Consider the following 18,699-nt stretch of genomic DNA (forward strand, 5'->3'; position numbering starts at 1 on the left):
CTACACCACTAGGAACTCTGGCTTCTAGGATTCTCCCTTGAAAGAAAACAGAGAAACTAAGACTAACAAGAGCAGTCAAAGAGGAAGTCAAAACAAGGGATATGTCAGGTGCAGCTGTAGCGTTTTCCAGTTGGCTCATGTAAATTTCGCTCTCCAAGACAGAGACTAGGGTCTTCATGTTGTTGCATGTTCCACTTCTGTGTTAAATATACTTCTGTGTTAAAAATACTCCCTATCTGTTCTATTTTCTAGAAACCAGACATAGATTTTAGGCGCTTGGGGAGATGTAGCATCTATTGTTTGCAGCATGACAGATAAATCTACCTTTTAAATGTTCATATTCAAATAGCTTTCCCTGCTTCTTTCATTTACATAACCCCAGGGAAATTTGTTGGAGCTAGGAAGAAAGAGAAAAACAACCTAGGGAAAGCTAGGGTTTCTGCGGTTTTCAGAAGACACAAACTTTGGTCAGTCCACATTTAAGTTAAAAATATTTTAGTTATCTCACAAAGGGAAAAAAATGGTCCGAAACTTACGAAAATGCCTCTTCCTTTCCCATCAGAAACTTTATGGCAGAGGGTAGTTCATTTTTTACGATGAAGAGGTAGCTCAGCATTGCTAGAGGAAGATGAGAACATTTTTAGAAAGGAGATACTAAGGCTCACGTTGCAGGCTGCATTAAAGGCTAACAGCCTGTTCTTACACTGACCTTCAATAGGACACAAAGACAGTTTTAGATACTCAGTATACTTGGTTTTGAGTAAGTGCTCTCTCTGCTTCACTTTCCATGTGCCATTTAAGCAATGAGAAGGACACTGCTTCCATTTTGTTAAAATTCATGTGGCCACCCAACCACCAGAATTAGAAAAGATAATAATATTCACATACTTCAAAGTTATGTATAGAAAAGCGAGTTCTTTTTACCTCCAGTGTTCTGTAGAGAGGTGGCTCCGAAGATTACGAGCTTCCCTGTGGTGCCAAAGACCTGTTCTCCCAGCTTCTCATAAACCATGCAGCCTATTTAAAAATCATAGTTGAGGACACAAGAAATGACAGCGTTCTAAAAGCTAAAGAAAGCCAAGATTTCATCGTTCTATTGACTATTCCCCAAGTTATTCTGTGTCTTTCTCAAAATTACACAAATGGCCTTTATGGCTTTGCAAGGGTTAAGGTGTTGCAACCTCTTGACATTTTAAAATGTCAGACATGACCACTATTTCTCCTTTTTCAGGTTGGCTACAAAAGCATTCCAATTAAATTGTTAGGTCGTAAGGCTTATTTTTGACTATCTCAAAGAGTCTTCCTACTTTACTGGGGGGAAATTCCTACTCTGACCTCATTCTCAGGTTTGGTGCATATCATTAAAATAAAGATTTGATTTAAAAATAAAAATCCTGATGACTGGGATGAAAGTTTCCTTTTGAATTAATTACATGAACTGATTAGGCTAACAAGGAATTATCTTAATAATATTCCATGAATGCCTCATGTGTCCTAAATAGAGTAACAAACTTAGAAACATAATAGTCAACACCAGAATTTTGATCATTTGTAAAATTTACTTCAAAGATATGCCACTCACAAAAGAGACCAATAGATAAATCTGTCAAAAGAATAATTTGGCTACAGCAAAATCCTAAAGTGTTCAACTGGCTCATCTCAGTAAATACTAAACTGTTAAACCATTCATTAAAAAAACATGTTTATATTTCTTTATGACGGTTCAGCTCATGTTTTCAAAATGTTTACAGAAAGCAATATGGGTCAGACTATAATTAAACCTTTGTTTAATCCTTCATAAGACTGGTGTTTAAACTAGACAATGGTAGATCCTCCATCTATTACAAAATGTCCCAGTTAAATGGAGCCGTCTATGTACAATAATAGCTGGCCAATGTGGTTTTAGCCAATGTAAAAGTCAGAGTATTACAAACAGAATCCATTCGTCCCAGGAATAGAAAATAAACACTTCAGGTAGGACATTGCCCAGAACTTGGAGCCTTTCCACAGTACCCTCACTCCCACGTTGCCTTGGGAGTAACATTTTCTCCTTGGAATATACACAAAAAAAGAATGAAAGCTCTGTTTACTTTTAAAATCGTGAAGGTTATAATATCAAAACATGGGATCCTTGTTCTGAATTTACAAAGAACTAAGGAAAAACTGAAGCCTTTCACATGGAGTCATCTTAAACTAGAAAAACAGGTATAATTGAGGGTTCACTTTAAATGGCAACGCTATTTTCTCAATGTTCATGACAATTTAATTTCTATGGTGCTGTATCTATTTCTCTGGGTAAATACCACTAGAGGTTTTCAAGTGACTGTAGGCCAAAGTGCTCTTCAATAATCAGTGGCTGAACTGGGAGGGTATCATTTGTTCACAGTACCCTGGCTTTCACAAAATAGACGTATTATCAGCTTACCTGTTTCCTTTGAACAGATCAAAAGAAGGTTTATTGAATATATAGACAGCAGTGTCACAGAAGTCAAAAGTATCCTAAAGCAAAGAAAATAAGTCTTGTAATAACTAGAAAAGAACATACTCTGACCTTACATTTTTTAGAAGGGCAAAGGCTTGTTTATATTGTTAACACTATTCGTTAGTAGCACCCAAATTTTGGGAACTATTACTCATGCCCTCTTTAAAATCCTGAATAAAAATGTTCTACCCAATAAAGAACTGCTATTTAGAATCAGAGTAGCCCTAACAGTGCAAATCCCCTACATAATTCAAAGTCTAAATAGCGCTCTGAGGTCATTTCAGTTGAGATGACTTTCAAACAATATTATGAAAGATAGCTTTTATGGTCTATGATGCACTTTCCCTTACATCCGAGTGAGAAAGTGTGAGGAAGGGGTGAGGGGATAGGGTGAGGGTGGGGGCTGAAGAAAAGGCTTTTGTGACTCTTAGGTCAATGACCATGTGACTTTAGGCAACTTGCTCAATTTCTCCCATCCCTAGATTCCTTACCTATAGCATAGACACAGGCTCAGTGATGTCTAAGGTACTTTTCATCTAATTACTCTAATTACTCTGTGGCTACTTTTGAATCTATACACTAGACCACAAAGATAATCCACTGTTTTTTGCACCTGGTACCTTACTCTTAAAGAAAAAGCACTTCTTTTAACTGATAGGAAAACTTTGATAAGAAAAATAAAAAGACTTTTTTGAATGACGACCTCATGTTTTTGTTTTAGTACATCCGGCTCATTATCAAACCCTCCTCAAGAAAAAGCACAGTTAAAATGATGCAGGAGATTACACAGATTATTTCTGAATCATTTGGTTCATATTTAGTAATTGAAAATAAAGCCTATTTACTAAAAAGAAAAAAAATTCTAGTCCCCGTAGTGAAACCAGTCACTTTTCTGAGGTAGGGAAATATAACCTTAGAACAATACGTTACTGCAGTTGATTCAACGTTTGAGTAATTAAGGCAATGATTTTTCTAGCAAGTGCCATTGAGAGGTACTTGGCACATCATGTGTGGGCTCTCTCTTCCCAACCCTTCCCCCACCTTGCACACCCTCTGAACCACTGCCCTTGGGCCCAGCTCAGATGTCACCTCCTTGGGTGCCTTCCCTTGCCCCAGGCAGAAAGACAGCTCTGTGGCTCTCTCTTGTCTTATATCTCTCATGGCAGTTTGCTTCTCTTGTGTGCAGTGTGGCCATCAGGAGATAAGTGGGGACTACAGAATGGTTAACTGCAAAGTAGATGGAATGCCAGAGATTGGCCACAAAACATAAAAGAGGGACAGAGCTCAGTAGAGGTAAAACAAAACACTGGGAGAAATAATAGAAAAACCTAACACTTTGGGTGAAGACCAAACTGACCAGCTAATAAAAAGGGGAATTTAGGTTAAGATAGGATTGTAAGAAAGTGCATTCAGACACAGATTGACCTAGCTAAGATCCTTGAGTAGGAGGGTGATTAAGAGGGTAAGTCCCTTATTATCTATTCTGGCTGAGGGACTCGAGAAATAGATAGTTTCTCAAGAAACTGAGAGCAAGCATTTATTAACCAATCCAGTAGTTTTGAGATATGGTAATGGAACATGATTTTATATACTCTGTCAGATAGGAAGATATAGGACACAATTGTGGTATGACTTTTCTTTCATCTTGAAGAGATAAACAATATTTATTTTAAAGAAGCAAGCTATGAAATTCACTCAGAGCTCACTCATACTTTTTGGGACACTGAACACACACTGGCAACTCCTACATGAGCATGCAACAAGCCACAGAGAAATTCTGTGTGACACAGAATAGCATGGACTTCCAGTTGGGGACAGGATAGATGTCATTTTAGGAATCGCCATGGAGTGACCGACATGTCCCCCATTGAGTCTGTTCTCCCGCAACTGACCTGGGGAGGAGAGGGGATATTGCCACTGAGCCCCAGGCTAATGAGTAAAGAGCATGGCCTTGCAGGAACTATGTGCCTAGCAGGCGAGAGACTTACCAACGTCTACATAATGATTAACCAAAGGCCCTAAGCCGAGAAGAACTGGGTATTTATTAGCAAAAGAAACATTATCAGGAAACATCGGTTACTCAGCTAAGTAGCCCCTGGGACCACATGGTTCTCACACATGGTTGCCTCTTAACATGTTCTACTTGGTTGAATCTCTTTGTAGGTGATGCTCGGCTGGCCTGTGGCCCTTGGCAAGAAGAAAAGGATTTCTTCATAAACTCCTATCACCTCTTTTTCTTTTGCAAGTGGGAGAAAAGTGTTGGTCAGGGAAGATATTAGCAGGGAGTTCACCTATTTTTTTCCCCACACTGAACAGCAGCACAGCGAGGTCCTCCCATGGTGAAGGAAACGACCCTCCCACTCCCATGTTTAAGAGACATAGCATTGCACCCCCACAAAAGGACCTGTAGTAAGAGCCTGACAACCTCTGCCTTTAACCACCCAGTCTCTAAGACTATCTTCTCCATTCCTCCCAAAATATAAATCTTCCCTTCGAAAACTGAAAACTAACATAAAACAAAACCCTTTTTCTATCAGGTCATAAGAGACAAATTCTGTATGTAAAATGTTAAGACTGCTTTAGGCTGTAAGAGAATCTGGTGGTATTCACAGAATTAAAATTTAGAGAAGGACACCTTCTTGTCTAGATTCTTAGAAACACTAAGTTGTATAATTGGCTGTCATAGATCCTAGAATAGTGTAAGGGGATCCAGAGATGTCAAAGACACAAAACATAACATCAACAAGAGTAGGAAGAATGAGTTGGGAGAGAATGTAATGACTTATTTGAACATTTCTCCTGTCTTGAGCATTGTGATTGTGCCTCTGTTTGTCCAGTTAGATATTTGTATACAGTTGTGGTTTGTTGGAAGAGAAATATAAGCTGGAATTCGTGTTCTGAGAGGAACATGTGATGCATTGTTTTCGTCTCATGTGGATATCTAGACACACTTCTCATATTGACCAAAAGTTTTAACATGGTTATGGCAAAAGCTGCATGCTGAAAAAGGTGTTCCGGTGGGAACTAAACCTCAGCAATAGTAACTGAGCTGTCAATGTTGATATTTCAGTCTTATGTTTAGCCTTGAAGAGAAGGGGATTCAGAACATGTGACTGGCTGGACATGGGCACTGGGGAAACAGTGTCAGGAGAGTTCTCTTGTTAAAAATGTGGTCAGGAACTTCTGAGAACCCTTGTGTCATTAACACTTTGAAGATATGTATGGTGTGGGGACATCCTCAGAGAGTTTGTGTCCCCTGAGAAGAAAGAGGCCTGTTAGGAAACAATTCTAGACTCCTGGATCAGGGAGACAGCTTAGAGGCCACCCTGTCCAGCTTTGCACCCAGCACAGGAAACATCTATGCTCCATCCAACACACAGACATCCAGATCTATAGAGTTATCTTACCGGGGACACATATGCAACCCATCGTGTTTCTGGAAAGTGCCATGCACGGGAACTGAGGCTGAGCTGAAACTACCGCTACTATTTTCTACCCTTGGGTCCTCATTTCATCCTGTAAACCTACCTGAATCTGCCTGAAACCCTCTCCCACCAAACGGTCCATCTGATGGGCACTCATTTTAAGACTGTACCCTTTGACCCAAACCTCTCCAGTTCTTCCAGCTTTTGTCCTGTGATGGAGTGCTCAGGCTCTACATCTCAGTCATGGTCCAGTTCCTCCACTGTACTTTTTAATGGCTGTATGCCAAGAAAAGCACAATGCTGTCACCTCAGTTTCAGGCCCAACAGTACAAAGCATGTTAAGATTATTAACTTGAGTTGGACATCGTGCTTTCTTTAAGGCAACCTATTTCAGTGTTTGTTTTTATGGTGGCCATGCCACATTCTTCATTCTTGAGCTTCTGCTGTAAACTGCTATTAGGCTACTCTTCCTGGTTCTATCCTATGTACTTTTTTTGAAAGCTAAGTGCAGGACTCTGCACTTATTTCCACTACATTTTAGCTTTCCAGTCTTGTGACACCTTTTAGAATCGTTGGTCCTTTCTCCTTATGTGCCAACTACCTCATCAAGCTTCATATCTTGAATTTGCCTTCATCCAAGTCACTGGTATCAACTTTGAATAGAACAAGACCATCTAGAAAATGGCCCACCATCCAGTCAACTGCTCAAGCCAGAAACCTGGGAGTCACCCTTGATCTTTTATCTACCCTCTTATCCCTCATACCTAATTCACTGGCAAATGTCCTATCACTTCTACCTCCAAAACATATCCTAAATCCATATGCTTTTTCCCCCCAATCTCCATGGCCACTACTCCAATCCAAGTCACTATCACCCATAATTTCTGGGCAATTACAGTAGTCTCTATCTGTCTCCTGTTTCTTGCCCCAATGATCCATCCTCTACCCAAGCACCCAAGTAATATTTTTATTTCATTGCTTTATTGTGTTCCTCCATTACTGGACAGGCCATGACAGTTTAATTTGGAGTCATGGCCTATCCTCTTTGCCTGTTTACATACAATACCAAACGAAGCACACTCTCAGCTAAGAATAAGTGCATTTACAAAATATTAGAATCTCATTTGTAAGTCATGTGAGATTATGCCAAATGTCCTGCTAAAATCAAGATACACTTTGCCTAAGACAGTCCTGTGACCTACTAGTTCACTGTTGTCTCAAAAGATGAAGCTAGTTTAACACAACTATTTAGGAAAACACTACTGGCCTCTGTGGAGCAATATTTTCTGCGGTATTTGCACATAAACAAGCTATTTAATAAATTGCCCTAGAATATTACTTGGGATCTACTTTTTACCACTTCTGAAAGCTGGGATGAAACTTGCCTGTTTCTAGTTCTCTGGCGATACTACCGTTCTCCATGGTCCACGATATATTTACTGTATTTGGTGCAAGAAAATTTTGACTCCTACCTTAAACAGTAACATCTAAACATCTATTTCAAAAACATTTATTGATTGTTTTGAATCACATTGATAAGACAGTAATTCTTTGTTCTTCCATAACTTACCCAAAGATTACATGGGTGACCTTATAATAATTTCATTTCTTAAAGCACTGTATGCTTAGAAAATGGAAAAACATGAGAATAAACGGAACCAAAACATTCAAGGCAATTGAAATGTTCTATCCCATGACTGTGGTGGTGATTTCACAACTGGATTTGGGCAAACTTATCAAATCCTATCCTTTAAATTGGAAAATTTTGTTGTATATAAACTATACCTAAAACAAAACAAAACAAAGGACCAATGCCACATCACTTTAAGGATGATGAGATTATCTTTTAAAAGCCTAGCTGAATAACAAGAAATCATATGACACACTCCCCACCCAGCACCAGAGCCCTGGAAAGAGGTGGAGATGAGGCAGCAGTCACTGCTGCGGATCCAGAAATAGCACTGATGGGGGTGTGCAGAAGGGGGTGTTCGGGGCTGCCGTGCAGGTGAGCGCTTTCAACTCCTCCAGGACCCACCCACTCCTCTTAAAACATAAGGGAACCCTTCCCAATTACTCTCCCCGCATTACTCTCCCTGTCCTCTTCCCTTGCCAAAGTTTAAGGCAGCTGTCCTCAGACTTTAATGCTCTATACAGATCTCCTTAGGATCTTGTTAAAATGAAGGTTCTAACTCAGTCGGTCTGGGGTGGGACCTGAGATTCTGCATTTCTCCCAAGCTACCAGGTATTGCGGATGCTGCTGGTCCAGCACGTATCTAAATCTGCAAGCTCTGGCCCTGTGGCATACACCATTCAGCGTTTCTGTTTCTCACAACTGCTGAACTGGTGCCGCATCGCCTGCCACACTGTCTGGGTGAGGGGCCATGCCAGCACCACAACGTGATTAGCTGTAACACGGACCCCATGGCTGTCCAGGTGAGACTGCAATGAAGGGAAGCATTTACAGCTGAATCATTATTGTTCCCGTGGGACACTGACTGGCTCTCAGTGTGAATGCAAGGTCTGGTCGACTTCCTCAGGGCATTAGGGCATCACTTACTTGACCAACGTGTATATTTTTAAGTGATTTTCAATGCCAGACCTCTCCCCCCGACCCCACCCCCCAGCCAGGTCTCTTTCCTTCCAAAAGGGATCTGAGGCTCACCACACTTTTTAATTCTTCCTCTTCTAAACCAGGTTAAAAGTATAAAACTTTTGGGGCACCTGGGTGGCTCAGTCGGTTGAGCGTCCGACTCTTGATTCTGGCTCAGGTCATGATCTCACCTTTTGAGTTCGAGCCCCACATCGTGCTCTGAGCACTGACCGTGCTCTCTCTGCCCCTCCCCTGATCACACTCTCTCTCTCTCTCTCAAAATTAATTAATTTTTTTTAAAAAGCTTAAAACTTTTACTGTCCTCATGGCTAGAACAGTCCATATAAAAACTCCCAGCACTGGAAGAAAAGTAGTCTTTAGTATTAGTCTTGCTTTTACCTACCATCATCTCCCGCCAAATCCACAGCCCCTCTCTCCAAAACTCAGAGACATGTAAGCTGGTTGAGGCAGAATACTTACAAGAAAATTTAAAACTCCAATACAAGGGAATTGGACAAACTGTAGGAAACATATTGTTTTCTGGCCTGCCATCTTTCTCCAGTCCTTATCCTTATTACTGGTCTCTCCCTCACTCTCTTCTACCCCTTCCCTTGGTCCTACCTTTCCCAACTGTCTCCCCCTTCCTGTCTTCCCCCTCTCCACTTTTCCCTCATCTCTAATCTCCACTAACTCTCCCTACTCTTCCATCCCCTCCCTGCCAACTCCTCCGAAGGGAAGTATCAAAATGAGGTGAGTAAGGATTTAAAAACACAGAGAGCAGAGCGCTAGCTGGGGATGAGGGAAGGGTTGGGCAGCATGGAGAACCCAATTGAGGAGGAATTGAAAGTGTTACCCATCTGTGTGGTTAGATAGAGCTCAGTTTCAGGGGGTTTCCAGCTAGTGTGACAGAGAGCCAGTGGAGAAGGGAATTTTAGCGTGTGGGAAAGAGAGGGGTTTTCAAGTGAAGGGCTTGTGACAGCCACATGGGACAGGAAAAGCAGCACAGTCCAGAGGTTCTCCATGACAGTAGAGGACAGGCACAGTGGCAATATCCAAGGGAGGAGCCTGGAACTGGAGGGGGCTGTGGTCAGTAGTAGGATGTCTGGCGGGTAACTGCAGAGGTAGGGTGGTGCATGCCAGCAGAAGGAGACAAGAGGAAGGATTGTCTATTTAATGAGAGCCCAGATGGAAGGAGGCATCCCTGAAAGTGAGGAGAGAAGAATGAGGTGTCTGAGTCCCTAATTCAGTGAAAATTTTAAATATTTTGGAAAATTCAAAATCATCTTTTGTATACAAATGCATTTCCTAGAACTTTAATAGGGACTTAATATAATTACTAAAACACTTCACTGATCATTACCAATAATAAATTTAGCATATTTCCACTATGCCAGGCCCACACTAAGCCCTTTTTTTATTAAATATTTCACTTATGGGTAGTACTATTACTACTTTACGGATAAGGAAATCGAAGTTCAGAGAGGGTAAATATTTGTCTAAGGTCACACAGCTGGCATCAGAGCCCCAAACCCTCATAGTCTGATTCCAAAGTCCTTACCCACTATGCTATATTGTCTGCCAAAGTCAAATGTCCACAGAAGAATGAGAGTATAAAAGGTAAAACCTGGGGCGCCTGGGTGGCTCAGTCGGTTAAGCGTCCGACTTCAGCTCAGGTCACGATCTCGCGGTCCATGAGTTCGAGCCCCGCGTCAGGCTCTGGGCTGACAGCTCAGAGCCTGGAGCCTGTTTCGGATTCTGTGTCTCCCTCTCCTGCCCCTCCCCCATTCATGCTCTGTCTCTCTCTGTCTCAAAAATAAATAAACGTTAAAAAAAAATTAAAAAAAAAAAAAACGGTAAAACCTAAGCAAAGACAAAAAAACTTGGAATGAAATACGCCACAATGTTACCAGAGCCTGTTCTAACAGTGAGACTCTAGGTGATTTCTTTACACTTAATTTATTTTATGTATTTTCAAAATGGTCTTTAATGATTATCTTACTTTTACAGTAATAGTATTAAAATGAAAAATATTTCAAATGATAGTATTATTATTCGAAACTTTTTTGCGGGGGAGGGGGAAGAGTTGCATTTGTTTAAACCCCCAAGGTCATTCATTAATATTGTCCCTATTTCATTTAAAGAGCTCACAAAATACTTTAAAGGAGCAGAGGGGTGCCTGGGTGGCTCAGTCAGTTAAGCATCCAACTCTTGATTTTTTCAGCTCAGGTCATGATCCCACAGTTCATGAGTTCGAGCCCTGCACTGGGCTAACAGAATGGAGCCTATTGGGATTCTCCCTGTCTCTCTCTCTTTGCTCCTTTCTTGCTCATGTGCTCTCTTTTGCTCTCTCTCTCTCTCAAATTAAATACATAAACATGAAAAAGAAAAGGAAGGAAGGAAGGAAGGAAGGAAGGAAGGAAGGAAGGAAGGAAAGAAAAAAGAAAAGAAAAGAAAAGAAAAGAAAAGAAAAGAAAAGAAAAGAAAAGAAAAAGAAGCAAAAATGTAAATATTCAATCCCAAAGTGCACTTTTTATCATTAGATCCTGATTGACTTTTAACATTCTAAGGAGCAGAGGACCAGCACACCAGGTCTGATAGCATGCAATTATTTGTAATATTTACACATTAAACTAGGTAATGAAAGGGATGGTTTTTAAAGGCTGAGCCAGGAACAGGCAGGGATAAATTCTTTGTACAATTCCTTCCATTTATTTCCTTGTAGGTAAGTCTAAATTGGTGCAAAGTTGCTCTTAAACTAACCTCACTGCTGGTTAAGTATTTTGTTTTGTCTAATGAAAGAAATATGTCTCACTGATGACCAAATCAAATAATATCTAGTATAATCCTAAAAAAAAAAAAAAAGAAGTATTGAAAAGAGGTATGCAGATAGAACTTGTTGGTTTAGTTAGTGCTTTAAGAGGTAAAAAATTTAGGAGGAGGTCTGACTTTAAATGAGGAAGCTGTACTGGTAAGAAAGAAAACTGTGCACCACCACCACTTCCTGTTTTTGCCTCCAGTCCTTAGAGGGGGTTGTGGGTTTTATGAGCTCTCCCTTTATAACTTGACATGTCCTCCTTCCTCTTCTTCCACTCCACAAGAATAACTAGCTTCCTTTCCCCTCAAACCTAGATCCTTACTTTTCAAAGTGATGCCCTCTTTATCACATTCTTAAAATGTATCTCCTGAGTGACAGAAAATGCCATATAACCATTAAATAAAGGTGTGTGCTGTTTTGGGCGGGTATTTTGGACTTCCACTCCAGCAGGAATGGTGGATCTGGAGCTTCATTCATACTTTCCTACTCTTTTTTTTTTTTTAATGTTTATTCACTTGAGAGAGAGAGAGAGACAGACAGAGGGAGGGAGGGGGAAGGGCAGTGAGAGGGAGACACAGAGTCCCCAGTAGGCTCCAGGCTCTGAGCTGTCAGCACAGAGCCCAACATGGGGCTCAAACCCATGAACTGCAAGATCGTGACCTGAGTCGAAGTCGGAGGCTTAACCTACTGAGCCATTCAGGCGCCCCCCTCTCTTTTTTTTTTTAATGTTTATTTCTTTATTCTGTAACGTGGGAGTGAGCAGATGAGGGGCAGAGAGAGAGAAAGAGAGAGAATCCCAAACAGGCCCCACATTCAGGGCAGAGCCCTATGTGGGGCTCTATCCCATGACCATGAAGTCATGACTTGAGGGGATGTCAAGAGTCAGACCCAAAATAGACTGAGCCCCCCGGGTGCCCCCCCATTATTCTGTTTCCTTGGTAACAATTCACATTTAAGGAGAGATGGAAGAGTTCAGAGGACTACACCAGGGGCTTGTTCCCCTCCCTCCCCAGCCCCACCACCAATCACACTGTCATCCTAACAAGTTCCTTAGCCTCGTGAGTTCTTAAGTTTCTTTACCTATAAAACAGGAATGATAACTAGGGGTTGTTCTAAAGATCCCATGACACACGTATACTTTATAACTAGCTTCTTTTTTTTTCTAACTCTTAAAAAAAGTAAAAGCTATTCTCAGTCAGCAAGCCACGCAAAAAAAAGAGGCTGCAGGTCAAAAGAGGTTTTGGTCAGTATGTTGTAGTTTGCCAACCCCTGGGTATAGACATAGATCACTGATACGAGGTACCTGATGTGAGGTGAAGCTTGTGGTCATAGAACAAGGCAAAACTAACTGGCCCACACCAGGGCGGTTTTCCACTCTACTAAACCAACTACCACTCTGAATAGTAAAAGTTCAAGCTAACTCGGAAATCCCAATTTCTGAACTATGCTGACCTGCAGTGCGGATACACATCTGGGAAACCCAGGAAAGTGAACGAAAAGGCCGTGTGCATCATGGAGGTATTAACACCGGTAAGACCTTAGAGAGTACACTTAAGTTGCCTCTTGCAGGCTACGAAAAACACAGTGCTACAAAATAGAGGCCATGCTCTTTTCCTTGGGTCCTCGTCCTTGCCCGACAGCAGGTGCAACTCAGCATCAATAGGACGGAGCCCACTCTCCGCACAATGTCTTGTGCCCGCGCGCTGCACACACACGCCCACCTCTCTGGGGCCCCGAGAACTGCCTTCTCGGAACCCCTTATCAGACACATCTTAGATGACTCACCAACTAAGCATAACTGCTCAACTTTTAAAAACAATGGGTGGGACTCCTCTCCTACGCTTGCCAACGCTCTCCGTTTAGAAAAGAGGCACTCGTTTTAAGCACAACATTAACCACTTTCCTATTTCCCTATTTCTGAAAAGCTTCTTAATCCAATGCATTTCAATAGAGTTCAATGGCACTGCCACTGTCCTTTCTACATGTATTTCAAATGTTGGCAAGCCTGAATGTGCCACTTCTCCCCTTCCAGCATTATTATTCCCAAACAAGAGGCTCTGATGCCAGTGATTTTCCCTGCCAGCTGAAGGGCAACAATTTTCTCTTCAGATCATTTCTAAGGAACGGTGACTATAACTCAAAGAATTTTAAAAACAAGTAACTGATTGACAAGAGGGTAGATGAATGTGACTATACGGATGGGCCTCCCAGGATCACTGGAAGAGCAGGGCTTCCCTATTGACTTCCTCTTTAATCGCATCATTTTTATATCACAAGATCCAGCGTCGTCTCTCCTCAAGAGGCAAAGAACTGCCGGCTTAGGAGCGCACAGGGGAAGACAACTTAACATTTACAAGGAAGAACCTGATAAATAGCCACACAGACCATCTTCATTACTGCTAAGAGCAAAGTGACCCTCTTGGCGAGTGTGATTCATACTTTTGGGAATCTACATAAAGTAACGAAGCAATGGCGGTTCTTGAACGTGCAGAGTACATATTTGTGAAGCTGTGCTGCAATCTCACCCGAACTCATAGAATTTGCTGGAAAAGATGCAGACTTCAGAGCTATGCTGAGGCACTTATGTAAGCCTTATGCAAGCCTCCTGATATCAGGAGAAGCCCATTTTTGGTGACAGGATAATAATGATGAAATACCTGTAAGACATGAACAGGACTTAGGGCACTGTGCTGATGGGTCTCTGGTTCCAATTCCATTTCTGTCTTCCTTTATGTAGGCGAAGGCCCCTGGAAGTCTGATCTTGGTTTACAGAGATCCTTATATTTTAGATTTACCCTTACTGGCATGGCTATTTACTGGTATGTTTGTAAACACTGTAATTATAGGTAATACAATGTTGCATCTTTTTGGTGGAAGGATAATGAAAAAAACGCTCCACAAAGGTAAATATTAAGAAATAGACAGAGAGAATTCACCTACAATTGAGGCAAACACTCAACCACAAAGTGAAGGTAATTGCTGTAAACTAAAAATGACAATTACTGTCCTTTTTGCAAGTAGCAATTTAACAACAAATGCCCTTTTAGCAACGCAATACCAACCTCTTACAGTATTTAACAGCCTCTGAACTATTTAGAATTTTCACATGAAGGAGGCAATCCCAGGAAAGTAACCAAGTAATCACTTGTGGTGAGTCCCGTGCTAACCTTGTTATTATCATTATATCTCCAAAGCCCATTTCAAATTTGAGGGTGAACTAAGGGTTTTGGTTGATATTTTCCCTCTGATAAGTCTGCAATAATTATGAGAGCCCTTGTTTTGCCCTAAAGCCTTGTTTTTTGTTTTGCAAAATCTAATTCTTATATATTCATTCATTCATTCATTCATTCATTCATTTCAATGAAACTTTATTGAGCATCATCTTATATGCAAGCAACTATTCTAGATCTTGTCGGGGCAGAGGGGATGTTTGAACAAGGAAGAATTAGACATTAGTCCTGCTCTTGTAGGGCTCAGAGTTCAATTGGGAAGGTAAAATATATGCCTAATTAATGGAAGTAATACTTGTAATTAGAAAGGTAGAGATTACACTGGAAACACAAGAGAGGGAGAGCTTCCCCTGCACGTAGGAGGATCAGGAAAACATTTTTGGAGATAGCATCCAACTGGGCTTTACAGGCCTATTGGCATTCAGCAGTAGAGACGGGCACGGGAATAGGGAGGTGAAAAAATCAAGGTGACGAGGACAGTGCAGGTGACCTTTACAGAAAAGAAGGGGATTAGTGTAGCTGAAAGGGAGGCAATCTAAAGGGAGATGGGGTTGAAAATATAGTTTGGAACGGGTGGCACAGCACCAACGGCTTATTCTCGCGCTCGTGGTCTAAACATCAACACTGAAAATCTGTTTTTCCTCAAGTTTTCTGTAGGCAAGAGGGAAGAAAAAAAGCCTTATTGCATTGGTTTTAAGTTCTCTAAAACACAAGGTTTTTTTCCAACTAGATTCGTCCCCCAAAAACACATGGTAGAAAAGAGAATACAGGGGCATCTGGGTGTCTTAGCTGGTTAAGAATCCAAATCTTGGTTTCAGCTCCAGTCATGATCTCATGGTTCATGGGTTCAAGCCCTGCATCAGGCTCTGTGCTGACAGCTTGGAGCCTGCTTGGGATTCCATCCCTCTGTGCCCTTCCCCCACTAGCATTCTCTCTGTCTCTCACAGGATAAATAAACTTTACTTTAAAAAAAAAAGAGAGAGAGAAAGAAAATACAAAGAGTGTAAACTTTGCACTTCTGCTCCACCCTAGACCCCGTGTCACTCTCCAGAAGTATCCACTGTCCACAGATTGCTTATGTGCCCTCCCAACTAGTCTGTAGGGTATATATGTATACAGTCTCCCTCTCTGCTCACTTCCACCCAGCATTCAGGTTTTTTCACATAATAATATTCCGGGGAAATTTTTCCACACCAGTACATATAAATCTAGTTTACTCTTTGACATAGTAGCCTAATATTTTATTTTATAGAACTACTATGATTATGTAAGCAATTCCCTAATAATGGACTTGGCATCATCTGACATTGCTAGTACTTGTGTTTTAATTCTCAGGAAGAAAATTTAAATCTTTGGAAGGAATTAAATTCAATGGCTCATGAAGACAGTGGGGAATCTTAAATAGCCACATGAGACCAAGTCAGGTGTAGATATGACAAATATGAAGCAGTTCAGAAGTTATATTGGTTTTATAATATACTTTAGGCATATATTTTACTGGCTGTGACCAGGAACTTGACCACTGCTGATCTACAATTTGGTGCATTTGATATTGCAGAACTATTTCCATTACAATGGTTCTTTTCGAAACAGTAAAATAATCCAGGAATACTGACAGATTATACAAGATGACTTTATTTTTTTTCTTCCAAGATTTTATTTAAATTCAAGTTAGTTAACATATAGTATTGGTTTCAGGAGTAGAATTTAGTGATTCATTACTTACATATAACACCCAGTGCTCATCACAACAAGTGCCCTCCTATACAAAGTGAGTTTAAAGCTAAAATATTAACTTGCTAGTATCTATTGATAAGAATAAAATTTCTCTTGTGATGTACAGTAATAATGCAAATTTGGTTATGGAAGAGGCATCACTAAAAGGCAGTATAGTGTTTTGTCCCTTTTTCTTTTTAATGTTTATTTTTGAGAGAGAGAGAGAGAGAGAGAGCACACGAGGAGAAGAGGGGGGTGCAGAGAAAGAGGAGGACAGAGGGTCCAAAGCAAGCTCTGTGCTGACAGGAGAGAGCCTAATGTGGAGCTCGAACTCATGAACCATGATATCATGACCTAAGCCAAAGTCAGACACTTTAATAACTAAGCCAGCCAGGCACCCAAGCAGTATATAGTTTTAGTTTTATAGTATATAGTTTTAGATCACACAGGTTCTAGAGTCAAGAAAGCCTGGATGGAACCCTGGTTCCCCAACTTGCTAAGTAGTTATTAAGCCTCAGTTACTTCATCTGTAAAATGGAGCTAATACTTCTGAGTGGTGATGAAGATTAAATGAGATAATATGGCAAGTAGAATAGTGTTCAATAAATGTTAACCGTTATTTAGTGACTACCTAATTAATACTTCAGCAAATACTTACCATATAGTGCTACTGAATACCAGGTGTTAACATTACTGGTACTCTCTTCGTCTCTTTCTCTCCCTCACACACACACTCACAACATACACACCCACACCCACACACCCACACACTCTCTCATAGCAGCCCTATGCGGTTGGAACAGTACATAATCTTCTTGCGTGCCACTTTTCAAAGTGTTTTTAGCTATTTATCTTTTGTATCCTTACAGCCATAGAAAATAGAAAACAAGACTCAAAAAAGTCTGGAGTTGTAATGAACCATAATAAAATTTAAACTATTGTCTACATAGATTGTTATGTTGTTTTAGAATTATATTTCAAACAGATGGTTTAAAAACGCACTGTTTACAATAAATGATGACATCATTGAGCTCTCACAAGTATCATGAATTACATTCTCCTTTTTCGTGGTTTTATACCTAAGGGCTACATTATTAAAATAATAATAAACAATAACACCTGCTAAGAAGTTATGGGAAAACATAAAGCATTTATTGCTTTGTCAGATTCTGTGTAGTTTAATAAACCTCTCATTTACCTACTATTATGAGATGATACGTTCTAAAGACATTAACTTTCTATATAATGTATGCCTTTAATAGATATCTTTAGAAATGTAACTTTCCCGTTTTGGGCCAGAGTGAGGGAGACGGTAAAGTGAAATAAAAACAAAACCTGCCATTCTTACATGCCAATATTTACTTTTGATGCCACTTTGGCTATGACAAAGTTAAGGAGAAACTATGTAAAAAAAAATCAGTGGTAGAACAGGAAGTTACGGTGGAAGATTCTTCAGCACCCATTGCATTTTCCTAGGATACCCACTCTTAGGAAAACTCAATTCAGTGGGTGCATTTTACCCTGAGATACTTGTGCCTCAGCACATCCCCAAACGGCTGCCTCTGGCTACGGCCCCGTTTTGTTTCCAACAGAGAACACCTACTGTCAGAACAATGGTCAGGTGAGATTCCCCATTCCCATACCTCCTGTTCCTCAGATGGAATTATAGGGCTTCGGAATTCAGGAAAACACAAAACTGAACTGTATTCTTACAACAGGGCAGAGTTCGCCGAATCCAACTGAATCAGATGTGTGTTAAACAGGGATGACAGCCATTATGGTTAGGTCAAAAAAAAAAAAAAAATGAGCCCCAAACTCATCCAAGAAAAAGAAATCACTCCCGCAAGTTTTCAGATGACTCCAGCGAAGAGCTCCGCACCCAGCCTCAGGGAGACTCGGAGGAGCCTTCCGGCTGCTTTTCTAAAGAAGTTTGGACAAGCTTGGACTCTTTTTCCATGTTGGCTAATATGAGTCTGGAACAGGGCCTTGTACCAGATGAAATATCTTGATCCTGCCAACTGCTTCTTGGCTTTGAGCAGCTGTAGGAGCAGCTGGTTTTACAACACACAGAGTGAGTCCTTGTTCTACATTTTGTGAAAAACTTTAAGTTTGGGTCTTTATACAGCTACCTTCGTGAGCTTTCACTGGATGATTTGTTGTGCCCGCTTTTCATGCATCTTGCAAATAACCGAATGATCTATAATAATTTTATGTAGGGGAAGTCTTCCTGCAACCATAAGAGTCAAGTTTTTCCAGTTCTTTGCTTCAGTTGGAAACTAAAGAGTCATGAGACAAGAGATCAATTATCCCTGAATCACTATAATTAAAAGTCAACTGAATTCTAGGAATGGTAGATTGAATACAAGAACTTACTCCTGCTCCCTCCTAAGAGCATGAGAGGACAATAATAACAAAATTTCAGAACTGGAAAGCAGACAAAG

General features: G+C 40.7%; 1 protein-coding gene across 2 annotated transcripts in view; it reads right to left on the reverse strand.

Annotated features, from left to right (window-relative positions):
* Window positions 1-18,699, reverse strand: part of SLC38A1 (solute carrier family 38 member 1) — a 68,868-nt gene that overhangs the window by 17,369 nt on the left and 32,800 nt on the right. For both annotated transcript variants that reach the window (XM_047868014.1, XM_047868013.1), the window contains exons 6-8: window positions 2,426-2,499; window positions 925-1,017; window positions 537-618 (exon numbers count right to left, since the gene is read on the reverse strand). In XM_047868014.1, the coding sequence (XP_047723970.1) occupies window positions 537-618; window positions 925-1,017; window positions 2,426-2,499 (249 nt within the window). The remainder of the gene's footprint in view (window positions 1-536; window positions 619-924; window positions 1,018-2,425; window positions 2,500-18,699) is intronic.

This window comes from Prionailurus viverrinus, chromosome B4 (assembly GCF_022837055.1).
Source record: "Prionailurus viverrinus isolate Anna chromosome B4, UM_Priviv_1.0, whole genome shotgun sequence".
Lineage (NCBI taxonomy): Eukaryota > Metazoa > Chordata > Mammalia > Carnivora > Felidae > Prionailurus > Prionailurus viverrinus.